This window comes from Leucoraja erinacea, chromosome 17, assembly GCF_028641065.1.
Source record: "Leucoraja erinacea ecotype New England chromosome 17, Leri_hhj_1, whole genome shotgun sequence".
Classification (NCBI taxonomy): domain Eukaryota; kingdom Metazoa; phylum Chordata; class Chondrichthyes; order Rajiformes; family Rajidae; genus Leucoraja; species Leucoraja erinaceus.
In genome coordinates, this window is record NC_073393.1 from 15,809,104 (window position 1) to 15,833,906 (window position 24,803).

The window sequence follows — 24,803 nt, forward strand, 5'->3', positions numbered from 1 at the left end:
CTACAACAGGACTTCAATATTATTTTACACTGCACCAGCAATATGGGATATTTGCTTTATATATTGCAATTCAGAAAAAGGCAGATTGAAAATTAGAGATAAACTTATTCAACTACCATGTTCACAACTAAAGTTTGTTTCGGCAGCAAGTGACCAACAGCGAGGAGTTATTCCCAGTGCCTTTCAATTTACCGGGTTATTCCCAGTGCTACATACTAGTAAGGATACGATTAAGAAGGTAGGACAGGTGCATGTATGATTGAGGAGTTGGTGTAGGGGCAGGGATTCAGATTTTGGCTATTCAGTGAAGTAACCTGTACAAGTGGGACTGGTTGCACCTGAATTGGAAAGGTCCAATATACTGGCGGGCAGTCTTACAAGTGCTACTCGTAAGAGGTTAAACTAGACCGGCTGAGAAATGGGATTTCATGCGGTACTGAGGCAGGTGAGAGGTTGGAGGTCACTGTAGAAGTCAATGACAGCAAGTTTAGAGGACAGAACTGGCAGGGAGTGAGGAAAAACAGTTGGATTAAATTGCAGTTAATTCAATACGTAACATGCAAGGTAAGGTAGATGCACTCAGGGCGTGGATAGGTTCTTGCGACTGGGATGTTATATCCAATACAGAAACCTGGCTAAGCAATGGACAGCACTGGCAGCCTCTTGTTCCGAGGTACACATTCTACAAGCGAGACAGAGTTGGGGGTAAAATAATTGGGGAAATGACTTTATTAATTAAGGATAACGTTGCAGCAGGAGTCCAAATAAACAAGGGATGATCACCTTGTCGGAATTGGCTATAGGCCCCCAAAACATTAGATGAACAAATATGCCAGGAGATTGCAGACAGCTCCAAAACTATTAGGATTGAAACAGTAGGGAATTTTAGGAGAGGGAAAAGATTTAATCGGAACCCGAGTTGAAACTTTTTCACAAAGGGTATATGTATATGGAACAAAACAACATTTAAATTACATTTGAATAGGTACACAGATAGGAAAGGTTTAGAGGGAACAAATTGAATGGCATGGATGTGTTGGGCTGAAGGATTTGTTTCTGTGTGGTAAGACTATTATTCTAACTTGAGTGAAAATAGTAGAAAAGGTAGCACTGAAGTTGGCAGCACGGTGATGTAGTAGTTATATCTGCTGTCTTTCTACTTCGAGTGACCCTGGCTCAATCCTGACCTCACAAGCTTTGTATGCTCTTCCTGTGACCATATAGATTTGCCCTGGGTGCCATTTTCTCCCACATCCAAATACATGTAGGTTGATGAGTTAATTTGTTCCTGCACATCATCCCTGGTGTACAGGATGGCAAGTAAATCTAGGAATGGTGGGGGGAGAGTGAGGAGGGTAGGAGGGTGGAAAGAGTTCATGGGCATGTGAGAAAGAGCAAGTTACAGGGAATTACGTGGGACTGATGAGAATGCAATAACAGCCAACCTTGCATCAATAAGCTGACTGCCCTTCATCTATGCTGTGAGAAAATCTGAAATATAATTAGTCCACTCATTCTCGCAACGTATCACAGTTAATAGAGTTCAAAGAAATTTACAATTAATGTATCTAGACAGAACCACATTCTCAGAAGAACCAACCTTTGAATTTTCCTCATAGTTACGCAGTTCAAGCAATAGGTTCTGTTTCCGTTGACTCAGTTCACGGATTAAGTCTTGTTCAGCATTAGTGTCCATCAAGTTTCCTTTCATCTCCCAACTGGCAGGCAGATAGCCTCGAACTATAGAACATGAGACAACTAATTTACACCAGTGATCCCAGGGTATTCTATTTCTGCTGAAGACACCGAAGAAAGAAATACAAATCTCCCCCATGGATATTCTCCACGTGCAACTGTGGGCAACGTTTGCCAACAGATAATTGATTTTGGACTTGGAGATGGATTTTTTTTCAATATCACCTAATATACATACCATAAGCATCAATGACCGGTGGACAGTTACAGGGAGATTCACAGAAGATAATACAAGAAAACTTACACCCAAAAAAGTATTCATAACTGCTATAGAAAGTGCAGGAATTAATTGAATGTGAAAAAGGTAAAGAGCATGGGTGAGAACACCACTGGAGGTAAATTCAAGGAAAATCCAAAATGACATTAGACATGCAAAATAAGCAAGAGGATAACAAAAGGATGTTAAAAGATTTATTAGATCCCAATAACATAACCTTGTGATGGAACTGGAAAGCACGAACGTGGTTTTAAATGACTACTTTCAGATTCAGATTCAGATTCAAGATTCAGATTCAATTTTAAATTGTCAGTGTACAGTACAGAGACAACAAAATGCATTTAGCATTTCATAAAGCAGTGACAATGCAGCTACAGAGGACGAGAGTGAACCATTGGATTTGATAAACACAGTGGGAGGAAATGTTAAGGGATCTTTCAAATCAAGTTAGTCGAGAGCATCCGTAACCATTAAGGTTGCAACAACCTTTAGGTCATTGGTTGATTCCTCTGTACAGTTGCCTGGGAGCAGTCTATCTTCCCTTAGCATTGATTGCCACTGGATTATAGAGAGCTCATCTTTAAAAGTATATAAATCAGCAGACCTGGTTAAAATGTGCTTAGGAGAAGCAAAGGAGGCACAACAGAGGCTCAGACCAACATGTTCAATCCAATCATGCCAGTGGACAAAAAGGCTACAAACGTGATTATGATGATTAGAGGTGTGAACGAGAAAAAATGGATAATCCCAGCCTTACGTGTCGAACATTGGAATTGGGAAATTTAGTAGAAAAAATCCGAGGATGTAATAACATAATAAATAAGTACAGATTAATCAAAAGTATAGATTTAAGGGAACATCAAGTCAGACAAATTTCTTTTTTTTTACGATTTTATATTGTAAGCATAAATGTGGCAAACAAAATTCATTCGGAAGCGGTGCAAGGTAATGCATAACAGGAAGGCACCTCGAAAATATACATATAAATGGTACACTGAAATGTAAACTGTAGAAGATAGATCCAATGTTTGGAATGCATGGCCACTTATTTGTGGAAATAAGTAAGAAGATACACACGATACAGTGCCCTCCATAATGTTTGGGACAAAGACCAACATTTATTTATTTGCCTCTGTACTCCACAATTTGAGATTTGTAATAGAAAAAAAATCTCATGTGGTTAAAGTGCACATTGTCAGATTTTAATAAAGGCCATTTTTATACAATTTGGTTTCACAATATAGAAATTACAGCAGTGTTTATACGTAGTCCCTGCATTTCAGGGCACCATAATGTTTGTGACGCAGCAATGTCATGTAAATGAAAGTAATCATGTTTAGTATTTTGTTGCATATCCTTTGCATGCAATGACTTCTTGAAGTCTGCGATTCATGGGCATCACCAGTTGCTGGGTGTATTCTCGGAGGATGCTCTGCCAGGCCTGTATTATAATCATCTTTAGCTTATGTTTGTTTTGGGGGCTAGTCCCCTTCAGTTTTCTCTTCAGCATATAAAAGGCATGTTCAACTGGTTTCAGATCGGGTGATTGACTTGGCCACTCAAGAATTGACAATTTTTTAATTTTGAAAAACTCCTTTGTTACTTTAGCAGTATGTTTGGGATCATTGTCTTGCTGTAGAATGAACCGCCAGCCAATGAGTATAGAGGTATTTGTTTGAACCTGAGCAGATAGGATCTAATCACTTCAGAATTCATTATGCTACTATCATCAGCAGTTGTATCATCAATGAAGATAAGTGAGCCAGTATCTTCAACAGCCATACATGCCCAGGCCATAACATTCCAACCACCGTGTTTCACAGATGAGACAGTTATGTCTCTTCTCCATACTTTGCTCTTGCCAACACTCTGATATAAGTTAATCTTCGTCTCATCTGTCCACAAGACCTTTTTCCAGAACTGTGGTTGCTCTTTTAAGTACTTCTTGGCAAATTGTAACCTGGCCATCCTATTTTTGCAGCTAACCAGTGGTTTGCATCTTGCAGTGTAGCCTCTATATTTCCGTTCATGAAGTCTTCTGCAGCCAGTAGTCATTGACAAATCCACACCTGTCTCCTGAACAATGTTTCTGATCTGTCGGACAGGTGTTTGGGGATTTTTCTTTAATATAGCGAGAATTCTTCTGTCATCAGCTGTGGAGGTCTTCCTTGGCCTGCCAGTTCCTTTGCGATTAGTAAGCTCACCAGTGATCTCTTTCTTCTTAATGATGTTCCAAACAGTTGATTTTGGTAAGCCTAAGGTTTGGTTTATGTCTCTAACAGTTTTATTATTGTTTCTCAGTCTCATAATGGCTTATATGACTTTCATTGGCACAACTTTAATGCTCGTTGTTAAACAGCCATAAAAGTTTCCACGGGTGATGGAAAGACTGGAGGAAAGAGTAGGTGCTGAGAGCTCTCTTATACCTACATTAAGGAGGCATTTAAACACACCTGAGCAATTACAAATGCCTGTAAAGCCATGTGTGCCAAACATTATGGTGTCCTGAAATGGGGGGACTATCTATAAACACAGTTGTAATTTCTACATGATGAAACCAAAATGTACAAAAATGGCCTTTAATAAAATCTGACAATGTGCCTTTAACCACATGTGAGATTTTCTATTACAAATCTCAAATTGTGAAGTACAGAGGCAAATAAATAAATGATGGGTCTTTGTCCCAAACATTATGGAGGGTACTGTATATTCCATTACCTTAGAGCAAGGCTTCCTATTTGAACTGTATATACATAAGTGAAACAACAGTTAGTATAATGCATACAGATTTGGTCACCACATGACAAACTAGATTTGTGCAATATGGCAAGGCTCCTTCCCCTCAGAAGAGGTAAAAAACTAAAGATAATCAGTTTGAAGCAGAAGGATTGACAGAATGACTAGACAGAAATTGAAGCAAATGTAATCTAATTCACCCAAGTAACGGCAAAAATCTAAAAGTCACTGTATGAAAGGATGGCAGACTTTCGAATTAACTAATTGGTTTGTTTTAAAATTAAAAGCTTTGCACCGAGAGCTGTAATATGGGTTTATTCCAAACAGCTCTTTGGGCCGACATGACCAACAAGAGAAACCATTTCTGTATTGTACCATTTCGAGATTGTCTGATTCACAGATGCCCGAGACCCAGTAGGCCTTTAGGAAGAAGAAAATAAGGACAGATAAGAATTCAAACGCATTCCTTCTGATTTGTAGATCTTAATGTGATTTTAGGGAGATCCAATCGTTTATACAATTACTTTGACCTTTCAAATTGCCATAATATGGTGAAAAATCTGTTCCACCAATACAAAACATCCCCATATTTTGGGGATAAATGGCAAATCGCTGCTCCAAATTCACAGCAGAGAATAACAAGAAAGCTATATTTACCTTCTCCTTCTGTTGAACAGCAAATGAGCTGCGTCTGTCCATCCATCCTGTAATCCTCCTCCACTATTCCGGCAACAGAGGAAGTGAAGTTATCCTTGAAGATGACCTCACCAGTGCGGTCACTACGTGCGTCAATCTAGCAAGTACACACTCTGTCAATGGTTATCACATCACTGAATGGTAATAACTAATTGGCAACTCTTTAACTCATTTACTCTTGCAGTTGCGCAATAGGGTATTTTCTCCAATTCTACCTCCCTGAAATAAGCACTAACAATGTACAGTAAAGGACTGCAATAAGTAGTTATCAAAAAGACCAAGTAGTTATCAAAAAACATTTAGTGCAGCTGGTAGAGCCGCTGCCTCAGTGCCAGAACCCCGGGTTCAATCCTGAACACAGATGCAGACTGTGTGGGGTTTGCACATTCTCCCCGTGACCGCATGAGTTTCTCCTGGTGATCCCGGTTTCCTCCCAAATCCCAAAGACGTGCGGGTTTGTAGGTTAATTGGCCTCTGTAAATCCTCCCCAGTGAGTATGTAGAACTAATGTGTGAATCAGTGACCGATGGTCGGTGAGGACTCGGTGGACCGAAGGGCCTTTTCCATGCTGAATCTCTAAACTCAACCAAAATTATCATTAGAGCCAGGATATTTAGGCACTAAAAAACTCCGAAATAGGCAGGCAAAGCATAATAAAATTTCAAAAAAGGCACGAAAAGGCATTTATTGCTCAAAAAAGGCATAACATGGCATGTATTTCCACCAAAATATGGTTAAATTGATAATAAAAAGGTATTCTACATTAAATGACCAAAGTTGCCTGGTTGCACATAACTAGCAGCATTTTTTTCAAATTATCTGGTGTTAAACTATGCGATCTGTCAGACAGAATATGCTTCAGATGTGAAAAACTTATTTCTACCTCAGCTGAATTCACTGGTGCATACCCGAAACAAGCTACAGACTCTATATTCATTTCGATATCTTGTGCATTACAACTACCTTTGAGAACTTTAGCTATGTTTAGCATTTCTTCAAGATCTTTGTTGGCTAAAATCGTTCTCTCACATTTTCCTTGTATGTCTTTACCTACATCGCCAGGAACTTTACGAATATCGTCAGTTACTTTGTTGAAAACCTGCAAGTTATTCACTAATGTTTCGCCACGTTTCTCAAGGGAAGTGATAGCTTTTGGGAAGTTTGCAAATTTAGAAGCAATAAACACAAGATCGTGGTGGAGGGACCTTTTCTGCATGATTTCACTGATGATGCTGACTACAGCAGATTCTTCTTCTTCAAAACAGTTTGCAGCATAGTAGAGTACGGCAGAGCCATGTACCCCACCTAGTCAAAATGGGCTGAGGAGGTAGCGGAATCTTGGATGCCATTTCCTTGAACAACTACACACGTGATGGTGCTTTGAGGAAGATTTTCTTGACATTGGAAACTAGGCGATCGACATTTAGAAATAAGCTACGTATGTGCTTGGCAATTCTATGATATCCTTGAGCTAAGCATGTCAAATGCAACATTTTGGGGAAAAAACTTTAAGAGCACGAGCAGCTTTTTTCATGTAAGGAGCTGCATCAGTCACAAACTGAAGAACATTCTTGCGTTTTATACCTTCTGGCCAAAGTACAGCAAGTGAAGATGTAACCAACTGAGCAATAGTTGAGCAGTTTGTCTTCTCCAATACTTCCAATGTCAACAAATACTCCTTTGATGGTTGACCTGCCTCCAGTGTACCGATGACCACATTGGCAACATATCTCCCCACAGCATCGGTTGTCTCGTTTATTGAGATCCATATTTTGTTGCATACAACTTCATCTCATATTTTCTGCACAACAATGTTAATTTTTCCGTAATGATGACTCACTTGGTATATGTTCTTCTGTGTATTTCTCTAAAAAACCCTCTGAGAGATTTGTTTTCCAATTTCCACAGTGGAATTCCAGCCTTGATCTGTGATTTTCAAGTGATCTGTGAATGCCTTGCCAGCAGTAAATGTAGCGAGGAGACAAGCTTGGGTATTTCGCTTGGGTAGTCTACACCCCAGCGGTATCAACATTTAATTCTCTAATTTTAGATAGCCCTTGTCTTCTCCCTCCTCCCCCTTCCCTTTCCAGCTCTCCTTCTAGTCCTACTTTCTCGGGCTCTTCCTTTCATTCCCCCCCCCCCCCCCCCCCCCCCAATCAGTCTGAAGAAGGGTCTCAACCTGAAACGTCGCCTATTCCTTCTATTCATAGATGCTGCCTCACCCGCATGTTTTGTCTACCTTCGATTTTTCCAGCATCTGCAGTTCATTCTTAAATAGATCTTGGAGAAGACTGAACCAGCAGGGCAGCGGCACGAACGAATGAATGACCGATCGGTGGCGCCCTCGGTTTCTCCCCGGTGGTGGAGATTTTCTTGTAATTTATACTATGTTAACACGTTAATAATAACATTATCATAGAAAACGTTATTATAATCACGGTACAACTGGAGAAAATAGCACGACCTTTCAGCAAAATGGCAAAAAAAGTCCGATTTAGGCACTCGATCGTGAAAAAGGCATTATCTTGGGGAAATCATCAAAAAAGGCATGAAAAGGCACATGGCATTTATGGCAAAATCCTGGCTCTAATTATCACCATCAATACATATACCATACAGAGCAATGTGAAGCACTGCTCCACAGAAGAACATGACACCGAGTCAATGATTTAATATGAAGTAAGAGCAGCGATTAAACAGTTGTCCAAGCAACAGAGGGAATAATACTGCTTGGTCAGTCATCTCAATATTACATTTTAGGGGCAACAAAGAAAGAAATATATTGTGGAACTGGAGAATAGATGAGCGGACCCCTGGGCTACATTAATTACAATCTAAGCAACAAATACCTTCCTCGTATAGACACAAAATGCTGGAGTACCTTAGCGGGACAGGCAGCATCTCTGGAGAGAAGGAATGGGTGATGTTTCAGGTAAAGATCCTTCTTCAGACCTTCCTAGTATTTTGTTTCCAAATATCATCGCCAAACAACATTCTATCCAGATATCCAACATCCAGACTTACTCCAACATTTTGTGTCTAACATTGTATTGATGCTGTCTATCCATGTAGTTCCCCTAAATGTTCATGAATGTTCATAATAAACAATTTGAGATTGCAACATCAACCACTGATCCTTATCCAATGGCCATGCTGGAGACATATTGGAATAGGCTTGTCTGAGAAACCTAGAAAAAATCCAAATAGGCTTTTAACATTTGATGATAATGTTGATACTTTTCTGTACTTATGACAACAATGAGTGTGAGAGGTTCTGTAATACAGTTTAGATGTCAATTCAATGTTGTAACAAGTCCTGAATCAAATTCAAATTAAATCTGCTCACGATTTTCTGGTCAATTCACAGCGATAGTTTATTACACGGCCTTGAATTACAGCAGTGATTTACTAAAAGGTTCACAGCTGCTCCTCAGTTATATCACTAATATCAAAATCATTGTGTTTTAATTTCAAAAAACTCTTGGATCGCTGCTCTGTGCAAAGTAGTCATCGTGTGCCAGAGTAGAACCAGACTAAAATTATTTTATAATAAACATTACACAGATATCAACAGAATCCAACCATGGACTAAACAGAAGTTTTTGCTCAAAATTTTCCCTTGTGATACTAATGCAAAACAAAGCCAACCCTAAAATTAATTTCCCATCTGAAAATAGCCGCCCGACAATCATCCTCACCTTTTACATTCCTCCTATTAACTCCGACAGTACATGTCTGACTCACCTTCCCATTTGACCAGCCTGTGATCAATTCACAAACACCATCTGAGTTCAAGTCAAAAGCATGAATACTCATGGCATGATTTTTAGACTGTAAAAAAAAGTGGAAAACATATAAAAGTCAAGTTAAAATACAGAAAAAAATAATTGATTGAAAACATTGAACTGGAACTCTACTCTTGTGCTAGGTCAACAAGCAGTCTTCTTGTAGAAACAATGAACTGCAGGCTTATTTGGAAGCCATCATTGTTGGGCTTGCCTTAATTCAGAATTTTAACTTGTTGATCCGCCCCGTCTTTGTCAATAACTATTTTAAAGCTAATAGAGCACTGGTCGCTGGTCCCAAAAGATTTGTCCACTGCAGTCACTTGTCCTTCCCAATTTCCTAGGAGTAGATCAGGCTTTCCCCGCTCCCTCAGGCAGATCTGCGAACCGATCTTTGTCCTTCCTTAACACAATTGATAAATTTCACCCCATCTAAGCCCTTGATACTATAATAGCCCCAACCTATATTGGGGAAGTTAAAATCCTCTACATCTACCTGGCATTTTGTTGACTATTTGGGGGCCTATAGTACATTCCCAACAAAGTGATCATCCCATTTGTATTTCACAGATCTACCCATATACCCTCACTGTATGAACCATCAGTAATGCCATCTCAGACTACTGCTGTCACATTCTCCTTAATCAATAAGACAACACCCCCCCTCCTCTTTCTCTTCTGTAGCACCTGGTCCCTTGTACATTTAGGGTACCAGTCCTGTCCCTCTCAGCCAGGTGTTTGTATTACCCATTGCATTAAAATAAATTAAATTCAATCCAACAGTTGTGCATAGACAATTGGGATTAGATTGGATTGCCGTGGATAGACACAAAAAGCTGGAGTAACTCTGCAGGACAGGCAGCATCTTTGGAGAGAAGGAATGGGTGACGTTTCGGGTCAAGACCCTTCTTCAGACGGGTTAGGGATAAGGGAAACAAGAGATGGTAATGTGGAGAGATAAAGAACAATGAATGAAAGATGTGCAAAAAAGTAACTTTGATAAAGGAATCAGGCATGTCTGTTGTTTGTAGGGTGAAAATGAGAAGTTAGTGCAACTTGGGTGGGGGAGGGATAGAGAGAGAGGAAATGCCAGGACTACCTGAAGTGAGAGAAATAAATATTCATCCCACTGGGATGTAAGCTGCCCAAGCGAAATACGAGATGCTGTTACTCCAATTTGCATTTAGCCTCACTCTGACAATGCTAGGACAGAAAGGTCTGTGCAGGAATGGGAAGGAGAATTAATGTGTATGGCAACTGGGAGATCAGGTAGGTTCAGGCAGGCTGATCGAAGGTGTTCCGCGAAATGATCGCCCAGTCTATGTTTGGTCTTGTGTAAGAGTCCACATCTTGAACAACGGATACTGTAGATGAGGTTGGAGGAGGTGCAAGTGAACCTCTGCCTAACGTGAAACGACTGTCGGGTCCCTGGATAGAGTCGAGGGAGGAGGTATTGGGATAGGTGTTGCATCTTCTGCGGTTGCAGGAGAAGGTACCTTGGGAGGGGGTGGTTTCGGTGGGAAGGGATGAGTTAACCAGGGAGTTGCGGAGGGAACGATCTCTGCGGTATACGGAAAGTGGTGGAGATGGGAAAATATGGCTAGTGGTGGGATCCCATTGGAGATGGCGGACATTTTGGAGGATTATGTGATGTATGCGACAACTGATGGGGTGGAAGGTAAGGACTAAGGGGACTCTGTCTCTCTTGTGACTTGAGGGAGGGGGAGCAAGGGCAGAGCCCCCCCTTTCCCTAAGGAATGAGGGGACCTCAGATGTCCTGGTATGTACCACTTCATCTTGGATGCAGATGCGGCGTAGACAGAGGAATTTGAAGTAGGGGATAGAGTCTTTGCAGGAAGCAGGGTGGGAAGAAGTGTAGTCAAGATAGTTGCGGGAGTCAGTGGGTTTGTAATAGACGTCAGTCAATAGTCTATTTCCTGTGATGGAGACTGTGAGATCAAGAACGGGGAGGGAGGTGTCAGAGATGGTCCATGTAAATTTGTGTGTAGGATGAAAATTGGTGGTGAAGTTGAGTGTCCATGAGTTCTGCATGGGTGTGGTCATTGCCGTGGTTCTGCCTATCCTGTGCACTGAACTTTCTTACATTACCTTCCAGACCAACTTCCAGCCTCTCACCTGCATCAGTCCTGATTTGGATGCTCCTACTACTCCTACCATTTCACCTACTCAATGTTACCACCGTATGTGGAACTTGTTATCACATGCAGTAATTTAGATAACTAGCACAGATGCCTATTAAGGAAAAAAAGACACAAAGTGCAGGAGTAACATGGTGGGTCAGGCAGCATATCGGGAGAACATGGATAGATGATGTTTCGTGTTAGGTGGAGTCTGAAGAAGGGCCATGATCCAAAATATTACCTATCTATATTCACCGGAGGTGCTATCAACTACTGAATTACTCCAGCACTTTGTGTTCCTTTTTTGTAAAGGAACATCTGCAGTTTCTTGTTTCTGTCTATTAATTAAAGAAGGTAAGATACATAAAGGGAAAGCAGGATATTCCGATAAGGTTAGATAGCCTGGTGTACAATCATATTTCTGCCTTGCATAACAATTGCTATTGGTGACACCTAACATAGGCCAGCATGGCTTTTCTTGATTGTAGTCCCTTTTAATCTTTCATGACCAAATTCTACTGAGAATGCACACTAATGAAAATGGATCCCGAGGAGGACTGATCCTCAGCTGTTTAAGTTATTATGCAGTACTGGAATGAAAGGTTCAGCAGTACATTCAAGTCCCTCCCAGCCTGGTGCAAATAAATACTCATGTGGTAATTGGAGGACATAAATCATTGTGTTGGAAGGTTCAAGTTCCCCATGAGGGAAGAATTGCACTTGAAAAATACTGCTGTGCATGAAAAGAAACAGGTCAAACACAGAGAAACATTTAAAATGAAAGTACTATTGGCCATTTTGTGCTCATAAGTGTTTATAGTTCAGCATTCTAAGATCAGTAGATGCAAAATAAAATTGCCCCCACATATTTACCCGACAGGTTCAACTACAGGTTGAAACTTTCCATGTCCGGCATGCTGTGGTGCAACAACTCTCATGGTCTTGTATGTTTTAAATCTACAGTATAAAGCTGTACTAATTAACAAGTTATAACCAATATTTGACCAGGATATAACTAAGATCTAAAATTAACTGAGATCTGTACTAATCTGTAACTAATTAACCTACCAGTACAAGTTTTACAATCTCAGTTGAGAGTTTTTCCAATTTAGAATACGTTGCATTACAAATAGTTCTCAGAACCCTTGCATAACCTGGAGTGCCAAGACTTAAAAGGAACAGTTCCCCTACTCAGAGGAAAGTGATCAGGGTCAATTTCTGCTGTTGGGCATTTTCTACAGGCCCCAAGATTGCCAGACTAGAGAATGTCAACCTGTATTGCATCAATGTGATAGACAATAGACAACAGGTGCAGGAGTAGGCCATTCGGCCCTTCGAGCCAGCACCGACATTTAATGTGATCATGGCTGATCATCCCCAATCAATACCCCGTTTCTGCCTTCTCCCCATATCCCCTGACTCTGCTATTTTTAAGAGCCCTATCCAGCTCTCTCTTGAAAGCATCCAGAGAATCTGCCTCCACCGCCCTCTGAGGCAGAGAATTCCACAGACACAACTCTCTGTGAGAAAAAGTGTTTCCTCGTCTCCGTTCTAAATGGCATACTCCTTATTCTTAAACTGTGGCCTCTGGTTCTGTACTCCCCCAACATCGGGAACATGGTACCAGTGTGTGTAGAGCCTAGATACAATTTGCAAGCTAAGAATAAGAATATCTGCAGACCTTGTCAATTAGGTGCAAAATGCATATAATGGATTGGATGGCAGCAAACCAGACATACACCTTGTAAATGATTGTAAATAATGTTGCAGAGTTCTACTTTGCTGAGTGTGGATTGGATGAGCTATTGAGCCTTGTCTGGGTTTCTGGCAGATCAGGGTAAATGTTTCTAAGTTGGCTTCCTTGTGAAGTCCAGTTTGAATACAATGTATTGAGCTGCTGTATTATTGGGTTAGGGAAATGTCTGTCATGTATGGGATTAATCGATATCTGTAATTGGGTTATTAAGAGACAGCCCCCCATGCGGTTCAACCCCTCGAGGTCCCGGGATATATAAAAGTCCGCTTCCACGAGGTCCAGCGTCGTTTTCTGGGAGAGCGCTTGGGACTGCGTGAACTTCTGGAGTGTCTCTGTCTGAGCGAGGCCTAGAGGGCTTGAACAGGCAGATATGAGATTCAAACCCGCGGTGGGATAGGTACAGTAGTTGAACTGTAATGCGCTTTTATTAAAATAAAATGTAGTTGGTTCAAGTGCTTGATTCAGTGTTTTTCCTGAAACTAGACTGGGGGGTAAGCTTAGAAACGAGCAATTTACAAACCAATAATTTTGCTGATCTGTTTCTTTGATACCCCAGTACATTTGTTCACTTTTTACAGTAAGAGTGAAAACCAGGCCAGTTGGAGCAACATTATATTATGCACCTTAATTCTCCAGTAGCGAGTAGCCCGGTCGTACACTCCGACAGTGCCATTTGCCAGGGCATATCCAAATCGGCTTCCATGCATGTGGCACAGGGCTGTGATTATCTGTAAAGGCAAAATACCGACATGCCAAAATCTTGCTGAAAATAAAGCCTGCATGTGAATATTTGCACATAGAAATACCTCAATATCCCGGGGGAAGAGTAAAAGTACAATCAGTTTTATTAATTATTGTAAGGATTTCTTTGTACATAAAATCCCCAAAATATGAAAATTATCTGTTAACACTGGTTACTTTCAGACAGTGGGACCCATTACTGCACTGCCCTTTTGTAAAGCAGAAACATATTGGTGCAAATTATTTTTTGTATATAACAATAACTAAACCGTTAACGTTGGTCATGTATTAGCACCAAATGTTATCTGGCAGTGATATCTTGGATGCATCGCGACTGTTAGTGATTGTCAAACTATCAACACCTGCACTGCACAAATAGCGCGCAGCAGTAAATTTCAGTGCAATGCTGATGACCTTACGGACCTTGTACAACAGTATCTATTTATTTTGCGTATCAAATGCATCTTAGAAAGTTTGTATTCAAGGCACAACACTAAAGAGTTTTTGAACTCAGCTTAGTTTGGTCGCATGAAGCAGCAAATGCCCACTTTCACATTATGTGGTAACCTTTGTGGTGAGCTCTAGGTTGATCCGAGCATTGGTCTTGGCTGTTAGAAAACAACAAAGCCAAAGGAAAAGCACCAGTTCACTTGCCTTTCTTTTGCAATGTATGTTAGATGTCATCTTAAACAGTCTATGGCATCAGTCTTTGGCCCACCATGTACATGTCAACAATAGAGCATGCACCTAAACTAATCATATTTTCTAGCATTCAGCCCATAAGCTTCAACACCACAACAAATCAATTGAAAGCTCAACATTCCACAGAATTCATTAAGTTTTCATTACTAATTATTGATTTAGGACTTTTTCTAAAAAGCACTGAAATATTGCTTCTTACTTCTGTTTCTGACATTTCTGCCACAATTTCAGCATTTTTGAAGACCCTGATGTCAAAGTCCTCCGAGCCAGCCAGAAGCTGTAAAGAAAATCGTTCAACACACCGTTAGAAATGCATTATATTTCTCAAACCAGTGTTCATTGAGCTGGAAAATGACCAGTTGTTCTTACTTGAGCTTTTGTGGCTTAACTGTTCTTTATCTAAGACATTGTTTAAAGTTGGGATATTCATGAGCGTTCGGAATAATTGAGGAGTATAAAAGTATATACACATACAAAGTGAATAATATCCACATGTCTTCATTCTTTAACTGGTAAACAATTATTAAGATGTGGAAAATTAAAAAAAATACTTTTTTGTCACGTGAATTTTATTTTTGATCAATGATGTGAACTCACCTCCTTCTTCCCATCACCATCAAAATCACAGAGAGCCAGTGACCGAACATTATCCCCCGTGACCTGTATAAAATACAAGCATTTTAGCTTGTGCTATTTCAACAATTTATGTTAATTTCCAATGTAACCAATACTTAAGACAACCAGCCATTCCTCAAGTTATTGCCCGCTCTTTGAAGGACACCTTTAGCAATTTTATCAAGAGGTGCATGGACATAAGTTTACAAGCATAAGATGCTCAATGGTACACGATATTGATAACTGTAGGGACCAGTACGTCCAATTTTAGGAGGGGCACAGTGGAGACTTAGAAGTGCTTCAATGGTTAAAAAAAAACCCCATCTCAGACAAATTGCTTGTGCTTTATGGGTGGACACATCTACAATCAATGTGTGATGTAATGTCCACACAGTCAATCTCCTGTTGGAATACTGAGTTCATACTCGGGGAGGTCATAACCTTGTTGAGAGTATTAAACGGTTTATTCAATCCTCCAACCATTTGGCACATCAGTGGGTTTACAACAGATCACTTATGTGTTTACTCAGTAGGAAGAGTTTTAAAAGTTTCCGCAAGTTTGACAAGACAAAACAATAGGCCTTAGGGAAAGCAAAGGGTAGAAAGACCATTGCAAACCATTTTAACTCCCCTTCCCTTTTCCATACTGACTTTTCTGTCCTTGGCCTCCTTCGCTGCCAGATTCTGCTTGGTAGCTTATAACCAAATGGCATGAACACCAAATTCTCCAATTTCAAGTGATACAGTGGCCACCCTCGTCTCTTTCCCTGCTCCCACCTCCACCCCACTCCGCACACAATTCAAGAGTCAAGAGAGAATTGTCATGTGTACTGTCAACGGAACAATGAAATTCTTACTTCTCCACCATTCTAGTCACCCTGCTCCTTTCTCCTTCTATGCATTCGCCTCTCATCCCTGAGTCCCACATTTCTCTTTTATTCTCCCTCTTTCCTCTCCCCCTGCCAATTGTCTTGTCACCTCTGGCCTTCGTCACTTATGCCACCCATCTGCCAATTAAACCTCCCAATTAAATCTCAATTGTTTCCCCCCACCTAATTAGGGACCAGTATGTGTATTACACAAGCCAAATTGGTGAAACACGATTTTGATCGGAAACGAAGGAAAGCAATTTGGAAATTGGCAAGTAGAAAAATGTTTAGGGACAATAAACTGTTTCCATATAACCTCCCTGCAATAATCAGACACCATTGTCTCTCAAGACCACAAGCTGCTAGTTTCACTGAGAGCGGCCATTGAAATGATTAAACAATCACTTCTTTCGGCATGATTTTCTGTCACTCAAAGTTTCTTAGGAATGCAACAGTTGTGTTACAGCAGAACTACCTGTACAGAAATACGCAAAGTTAATCATTATACTGCAGTAATGCAAAACACTTGCTTGACCTTCAACACTAAAAACTCAGTTGATAGTGATTATGAGATCACAGTGATACACTTTGGCAGCCGAAAGAAAAAAAATCTACTTAAAATAATTGCTAATATTTCATTTTGCTATCAAGCTTCAAAACATCAATGTTTTTTTCTGAAAATGTGCACCCATTTCACTATCAGTTAATTTATACGTTCTTTTAAGTAACCAACCAGGATTCCCGATGAGGGGCTAAATTTTTCCTGAAGTGGAACACAAAACAACGTTTTTTGCATGTCAATCCATTTGCCTTTTATACTGTTTTTAACCATTCCAACTTAAGTGCAAGGAATATGCATGTTTCACAAAGGATATTGAAAAATGTGTAAATCTTAAATCTAATAAAGAAATATCAATTGTTTGGAGGATGATCAATTTATTTACAAGGACTGACATTTTCAAACATTCTTATGTTCCTGGTCTGCCCTTCTAATATTTACCAGAGACCATTAAGTCTAAATGGTCTGTGTTTCTGTGCTAATTTCCCAATTTAATTTCATATAGCTTCAGAAAATCTCAAAAAATCTGTACCACTCTTTCCTATAATTTCCCATTTTAATCTCTCCAATTTAGGTTGCCACCCTGACAATGCAACTAAATCAACTGCGTCAACAGTCTTAACCTCAATTAGTTAATTGAAGTTATATTCTATGGACTAATCTACTCAGTTACCCTCAGACATTGATACTTTTCTTTCTTTGTGGAGGAGCCATATAGGCTGTCAGACATCTACTGAGGTTGTTCCATAACTAAGGTAATTTGCCATTTCATTTTTCCTTTTCCACTACATGCCTGCGTCACAGAGTAATATGCCTGACATGGCGAAATACTAACCAAAATATCCAAAACGCCTAATTATCCAGTCTATCTACAGATGACTTAAGAAGAAGCTCTCTTTGCGGATGTGTCCTATGACTGTGGCGGCAAATCTGGAAAAACAATATTGATTCTTTGTTCTATTTAGTATCACTTCCACACGTTGCACCATGTAGTGCCACCCTACCTGCCTCCCCTACCAAAGCCTGAGACTCAGACCTGGCACAATTCTGCATTTCCATACCGTCCAGAAAAGATCATTTCCTTCTTTATCGAAACCTTGGAGTGTGCAGTTCCCTCCAATTATTGCCAATGGGCAGGATATGTCCCCCAGCTGCCCAAGTACCACTGCATTGGCACCATCTGCAACCTACAAGAAGATAAACAGCAAATCAGAATTCCTCCACAAGACTTTCAAAAACTGTTTATGATTGATCCACAACAACACACATAGTGCAGATCAGTCTTTATTCCATTAGCAGACAGGAACATTTAAACTGCCAGCCATTCCCATCCAGCTCGGCTTTGCTTCTGAGAGAGAGCGGGCTGACCTTGCTAGTGTAAAGATGTGTAGTACCATAATACCATGTCAAGGGTGGCATGCACATATGTGTAGCGGAGATTATAAATGGCATGGATTAATAAAGATTAATCTACATCCTTCCTCTTAAAGAAGCAAAGCATATATGGTTAGTGGAGTGGTTCATGGACCATATTGTAAAACACCAGTATAAGATGTGAGCATTTATTATTTTACGTGTACATGCTTGTGCATATGTGAGCACATAAAACGAGATGGGTCATGCACAGTTCAAGTATTACCGGTGAATTTTCCAATCAGCGGGTTATCAAAAAGATCTTTTTATTGTTCGAGTAGTTGTTGGGTGGGACTTTGAGAGGTAGACAGCTGGTGCACAGTCAGTGCCTTGTGGGAAAGTGTGGGCTTGAACGCTTAGAGAGATTGTTGTGGCTGAGCCCTGTTGCCACGAGGGCAGCAGCACCGGATAAAGTGGCCTTTCTTTTTACAGTAGTGGCACGTTTTGCCATAAGCGAGGCATTGCTCACGGAATTTCAGGTGTGAGCTACCGCAATTACCAGTTATGGACCAGAGGGTCGGTTACCCTCCCTGGGGCTGTAGGCGGTTGTCGAGGGGTTGTTAATGTTTGTCGCGGGGACCTATAGAAGGCATTGACATCGTAGGCAGAGTGTGGTCCCAGGGCTTTTCGCAGTCTCCTGTGGAGGTGTGGGTTCATATCCCACTTCTGACACCATGTTTATGATTGATCCACACACATAGTGAAAGATCAGTCTTTATTCCATAAGCAAACAGGAACATTTAAACTGCCAGCCATTCTCATCCAACTCGGCGTGGCTTGTAAGATAGAGTGGGCTGACCTTGCTAGTGTAAAGTTGTGTAGTACCGTGATACCATGTAAAGGGAGGCATGCACATCGGTGTAGTGGACATTATAAATGGCATGGATAGAATAAAGGTTAGGTCCATTTCGAGCCTGCAAAACATCAATATGATCCCATCATCCAACTCAGTATTATTTTTGCCAGATCTGGCTTAGCCACAAGGGCCACATCAAACTCCCTCTTAAATATAGCCAATGAACTGGCCTCAACTACCCTCTGTGGCAGAGAGTTCCAGAGATTCACCACTCTCTGTGTGAAAAAAGTTCTTCTCCTCTCGGTTTTAAAGGATTTCCCCCTTTATCCTTAAGCTGTGACCCCTTGTCCTGGACTTCCCCAACATCGGGAACAATCTTCCTGCATCTAGCCTTTCCAACCCCTTAAGAATTTTTGTAAGTTTCTATAAGATCCCCTCTCAATCTTCTAAATTCTAGAGAGTATAAACCAAGTCTATCCAGTCTTTCTTCATAAGACAGTCCTGACATCCCAGGAATCCTGGTGAACCGTCTCTGCACTCCCTCTATGGCAATAATGTCCTTCCTCAGATTGGAGACCAAAATCACCAAGACCCTGTACAACTGTAGAACCTCCCTGTACTATGCAATGAAAGCTAACATACCATTGCTTTCTTTACTGCCAATCTGACTGGTGTACCATGACCCCAGCATTTGCATGGATTAATAAAGGTTAATTTACAAAAACATCAATTCCCAACACTTATTTTTGCCAGATCTGGCTTCACAAACCCACAGCAACTTTCACAGCAGTTGAAAAAATCTCCTTTTAAAAAACATTTCTCCACATACCAGCAGTTTCTCAATTAAGCAAAATAATAAGCAACTTGTAGGTACCAACATATTGATGCAATCTCTTCCCAAGCACTGAGAAAGTATAGGACTAGTCAGTAAAATCAACTTATTTCATTGTTATTCAACCTAACACTTGAACTTTAAAATTTGCCGCAACAGAATCTTCGGCTTTGGGAACATCACGCATAAAAACTGGTAGGTCATTTTGTATGAATCGGGTATTAAATAACAATAGCCTCAGACTCCAACTGTAGGAAGTTTAGGTGGTTTGTTGGATTATCACACTTGGTTCATTGATATGCAATGAACTTCAGTCTAATGGACAGGGTATGAAATCTTTTTTTCTTTAGTTGCAGCAGGTTATCTCTAAAAGGGCTACAAACAGCCACAATCCAATATGCTTAAGCCCTAAATGGTAGGTTTGTTCAATTTGAAAAAAGGTAAATGAGCATGATAGTAAGATTGAGTTTTGAAAATAGTCAGATTGTAGGAGAAATGAATAATTAAAGGACAGGACTTAATTCCAAAATAAGATGGGAATCCTGACCTCAGCTTTGAAAAAGCAGAGTGTGCATGGAACTTTAAAGGAGGAAAATAAAACAGAAGGCAGGTAGCCATATTAATATGAAAAGAATGAATACGTCCCACAAAAGGTAAAAAATGAGAAGCTTGGAGCAACAGCAGCCAAATAACAATGTTTTGCTGTCCATTCACAGTGTCGGAGTGTCTTGAAACAACCTTTACAGAAAATTAATATTTTTGTCTTTGAGGGACTTGCATTTAGATACGCAAGATGCACAAAGATACCATTGCCATATATTGGGATACAAAGCTACCATAATTCCATTTGAGTTTTGGAAAAAATTAAATAGAAAATGTAAACCTCTCTTTTTACCTATTCAGAGGATGTGTCTTTCACTGACAAAGGCTCCATTTATTGTTCATTCCTCACTATCCTTGGGAAGATGTGGTGTGCTAACCTTCTTGAAATTCTGCAGTTCTTTTGGAGAAGGTACACCTTGTACCTTCTCCAAAAGAGATGTTGGCTGTAGCATTCCAATATTTGGACCCATTGCATTGATAAAGGAAAGGTAATATATTTCCAAGTCACATCATTCTGTGGTGATCATTGTACTGTGCCCCTGCATTTTGACGCAGAGGTTATGGAGATGCTGTTGCAGCAGTCTTCATAGCTTGCGGCTGATGGTACATACTGAGCTTGCACTCGTGATGGAGGGAGTGAATATTTATGGTGATGAGTGGGTGTAAATCACACAGGTTGCTCTGCCTGGTGTTGAACTCCTTGAATGCTATTGGAGCTGTATTCATCAATTGGAGAGTTTTCAACACATTCTAGACACAGAACCCTGCAGATGGAGGGAATGATTTGGGGTAGAAACGACGTAAGTAATCCATCTGTAACTTCCTCTTGCGGGCACAATATTTGTATGATCGTTTAACAATGACTTCCGAGGATGTTGCTTGTGGAAGACTTGATGTTTAGACTTTAGAGATACAGTGTGGAAACAAAGCATTCAGCCCACCGAGTTCACGCTGATCAGCAATCACTCCATACACTAGCACTATCCTATACACTAGTGACAATTTATTATTTTACAGAAGCCAATTAGACTACAACTATGCAAGTCTTTGGGAGTGTGGGAGGAAACAGGAAACCCATGTAGGCACAGGGCGAACGGGCAAACTCTGTACAGGCAGCACTCATAGTCAGAATCTAATAAAAATCTGGATAAAATGCGCCATTAGCTCCAAAAACCATTTTGAAATCTAATTAGATAACAAGCACTTGACATTGATAACAAGAAGCACAACATTTATCAAGTAAAAAATATATTTTTGGCAAAGTTGGCAGGATTTTCAATGAGCACATATTCGGAACGCTACTTGGAATCAGACAACACTTTAATGCAAAGATTTTCTTTTGAAAACATAATATTTCACTGTCAAGCAAAATCTTTATTAAAAAGAAATTATCTCGTCATTATCAGATTGGGACCGAGCAAAAAAAAAAACAAAAAAAAACGGCAGATCTCCAACATTACACTTTAAAGGCATTTATAAAATATTGGGAGTAAAACATCTTGGGATGTTCCAAAGCCTTTAGCATATGGTTGCTCTGCATTCAAGTGATGGATTAAAATCTTACCTCCTTATAGAAAACATCTGAGTTGTTATGTACATCATATGCCAGTAGGTTAGTCTGTGTGCCTACAAGCAACGTGTCATGGCCGAGTGTGGGATTAAGTATTCCTGCAGTTAGACAGCTGACATTCTGGTTTATATTCAGGAGGTAGGTGTCGGAATCCAGGCCACCTTGCAATAAATGATTGGCAACAACTCGCTGGCTACGGATATGGGGGTTGTGGATAAAAACCTAAAATAAACAGCAAATTATTACCAACTACAACAAATCAAATGCTTAAAACAAAAGATATCCCTGTCACATTCAAAATTAGATGTGTTGGCTCAACAGTTCAAAATATTTGAAAGTAGTGAAAATCTGTTACCCTTTGGTATGCCATTGAATATTATGATTTATTTTTATAGTTCAAATGAAACTGTACATATAGCTCTGAAATATTTGTCATATATACTCCTGAAGACTACTGCATTACCGCACGTGAACTGCATCAATAATATCTCATACAACTGCAATTAGCAATGGAACTAAAATAATAATATTAATGTTAAATGTTCAAATAAGAAATGTTGCTAAATTTCACAATGATATTGTGATTGGCAACGTGATAGAAAATGCATCAAGAACCACAAAAAAGCCAAAGCAATAAATTATATTGGAAAAACAATTTAAGCGATGTGTTAACTCTCCCTATCTTTCTCTAGAGGATGAAAGCTTTCAATAAATATAGTTTATTTATTGAATATTTATTCAACCAATCTCCGCCCGACCGCAGAACCAACCAATCCCCGTCTACTAATACTCTCCTCCGCCTAGCGGAGCTGGTCCTTACCCTCAACAACTTTTCCTTTGACTCCTACCATTTCCTCCAAATTCAAGGCGTAGCTATGGGCACACACAAAGGCCCCAGCTACGCCTGCCTCTTTGTTCGAGATGCAAGCATGACAAGGGATATAGAACTCAATATATTTGACTGCAAGAGTCATAGGAAACTATGTACTACTTGTATACCTAAGTCCTCCTGTTCTACAACACTCCCAATGACCTAACATGCACTGTCCGAAGTCACATCATATTTTATAAACCTCCATACGATACTCATTCAATCTTCTACACTGCAGGGAATAAAGTCCTAGCCTACCCAACCTCCTCCTACAACTCAGGCCTTTGAGTCCTGGCGACATTCTAATACAGTGTTCTCTTTCCAAATTAATGACATATTTCCTCTGCTAGAGTAATAAAAATGATGAACAATACTCCAGTGTGAATCTCACAAATGCCTTGAGCAACTGCAATATAAGGTCCCATCTCCTGTGCTCAATGTTCTGACTGATGAAGATCAGCATGTCTTCACCACCACTCTGTCTACCTGCAAAACCACTTTCAGGGAACTATGTACTGCCCAGTGACCTAACATTCACTGAATGTCCAACCAAAATGCATAAAAATGGCCTTTATTAAAATATGACAATGTGCACTTTAACTACACGTAATTTTTTTCTATTACAAATCTCAAAATGTGAAGTACAGAGGCAAATAAATAAATACTCCTTTTCCCAGAGATGGAGATTGAGTTTGTGCATTTGTGACTGATATTCTTCACCACTAACGTTTCTGACGCTGCCTGCTCCCAAAGTATTGTTATTTTTTAGCTAGATTTATGGGAGCCTGGATCATTGTTAATATGTTAAAGATACTATATTATTACATGTTAAGGTTACTGGTTAAAGATCTTCATGATGCCATTCCTGATAATTGTAGACGGTTGTTTTGATTTTCTGTTGAGAGATTCAGAACTTTATTCAGTGTTCATGCTCATAGCTACAATTTCTACTAATAGCCCTTGTCCCTCACCCAGTACTGGTCATTTAAAGTGGTAAATAACGTTTGTGTCATCATTATTTTAATGATTTCCCCCCCGCAAGCATAGTGGGCTTTGCGGAATGACCCAGCATTTATAGCCTATTCCAAATGTTCCCTTGAGATGGTGCCTTGTTGAGTCTCCACAATAGAGTGGGAGGTCTAGGATTTTGACCCAGTGATGGTGATATATTTCCAAGTCAGGATGCCATAGAAACTATCAACAGGGCTGTATTTTCAATTGGCATTTCCAGTGCCCAGGATAATTCTGGGTGAACCGCCCGCTTTGGCTTCTTTATGCCTCTCTAGTTTATTATAATTGAATGGCTTGCTATGCCATTGTAGAGGACAGTTAATCATCAACCACATTACTGTGGCTCTGGATACCAGGTAAATCTGATATATTTCCTCCCCTATCGAACATTAGTGAATCAGATGGTTCTTTACAAAAATAAATGTATTAATTCCAGAATTTGAATTTGAATTTATCACCTCTGCTGTGGTGGGATTAGCACCCATGTCCTCAGTATTTTGCCCTGGGTGTCATCGATTACTAATCTAATGTTAATACCACTGTACTATCGGCTCTCCGTTTGGCTGCACAATGTACTAAAAAAAAAGCCACTGCCCCTAGTTCAGTTTGTTGATGGTTATAAACCCTCACTCAGTGCCCCCACTGATTATTATACTCCTTCACTTAGTAACAATAGTTCAAGAAGCAGTACCTTTCCAGCCTGTGTTGCAGCGGTCAAGCAGGGATGTATGCCATCATATTTTCCCACAGTCACCATTCGAGGATTGATTCTGTGGTTTAACTTGAGGCTGAACACTGGAACAAGCATGGTTCTCAGCTGGAGGTGCCAAAGGGAAAAAAAAGATAATCACTATGAACATGTTCTAAAACCATTCAGAAACAGGACTATATGGGAATGGGAGGGATGGGTAGGCATCAAAACATGCAAATCAGTTTATACAAATTGTAGGAGACGAGTTCCAGCTTATGGAGGACATGGGGATTGTCCGGTGGTCGGATAGCCCTTGGGCATTCCCGCTGCACATGGTACCCAAAGCGTCCGGGGGTTGGAGACCGTGCGGTGATTACAGACGTCTTAACGCTATAACCACGGCACGTACCCAGTCCCAAACATCCAGGATTTCTCGGCTTATCT

At 40.2% G+C, this 24,803-nt stretch overlaps 1 protein-coding gene across 2 annotated transcripts in view; it reads right to left on the reverse strand.

Moving 5' to 3' along the window:
- Window positions 1-24,803, reverse strand: part of bbs2 (Bardet-Biedl syndrome 2) — a 48,176-nt gene that overhangs the window by 16,609 nt on the left and 6,764 nt on the right. For both annotated transcript variants that reach the window (XM_055648659.1, XM_055648660.1), the window contains exons 2-10: window positions 24,360-24,485; window positions 21,781-22,008; window positions 17,634-17,759; window positions 15,127-15,189; window positions 14,729-14,806; window positions 13,710-13,814; window positions 9,149-9,235; window positions 5,366-5,501; window positions 1,601-1,740 (exon numbers count right to left, since the gene is read on the reverse strand). In XM_055648659.1, the coding sequence (XP_055504634.1) occupies window positions 1,601-1,740; window positions 5,366-5,501; window positions 9,149-9,235; window positions 13,710-13,814; window positions 14,729-14,806; window positions 15,127-15,189; window positions 17,634-17,759; window positions 21,781-22,008; window positions 24,360-24,476 (1,080 nt within the window). In that variant the 5' untranslated portion in view covers window positions 24,477-24,485. The remainder of the gene's footprint in view (window positions 1-1,600; window positions 1,741-5,365; window positions 5,502-9,148; window positions 9,236-13,709; window positions 13,815-14,728; window positions 14,807-15,126; window positions 15,190-17,633; window positions 17,760-21,780; window positions 22,009-24,359; window positions 24,486-24,803) is intronic.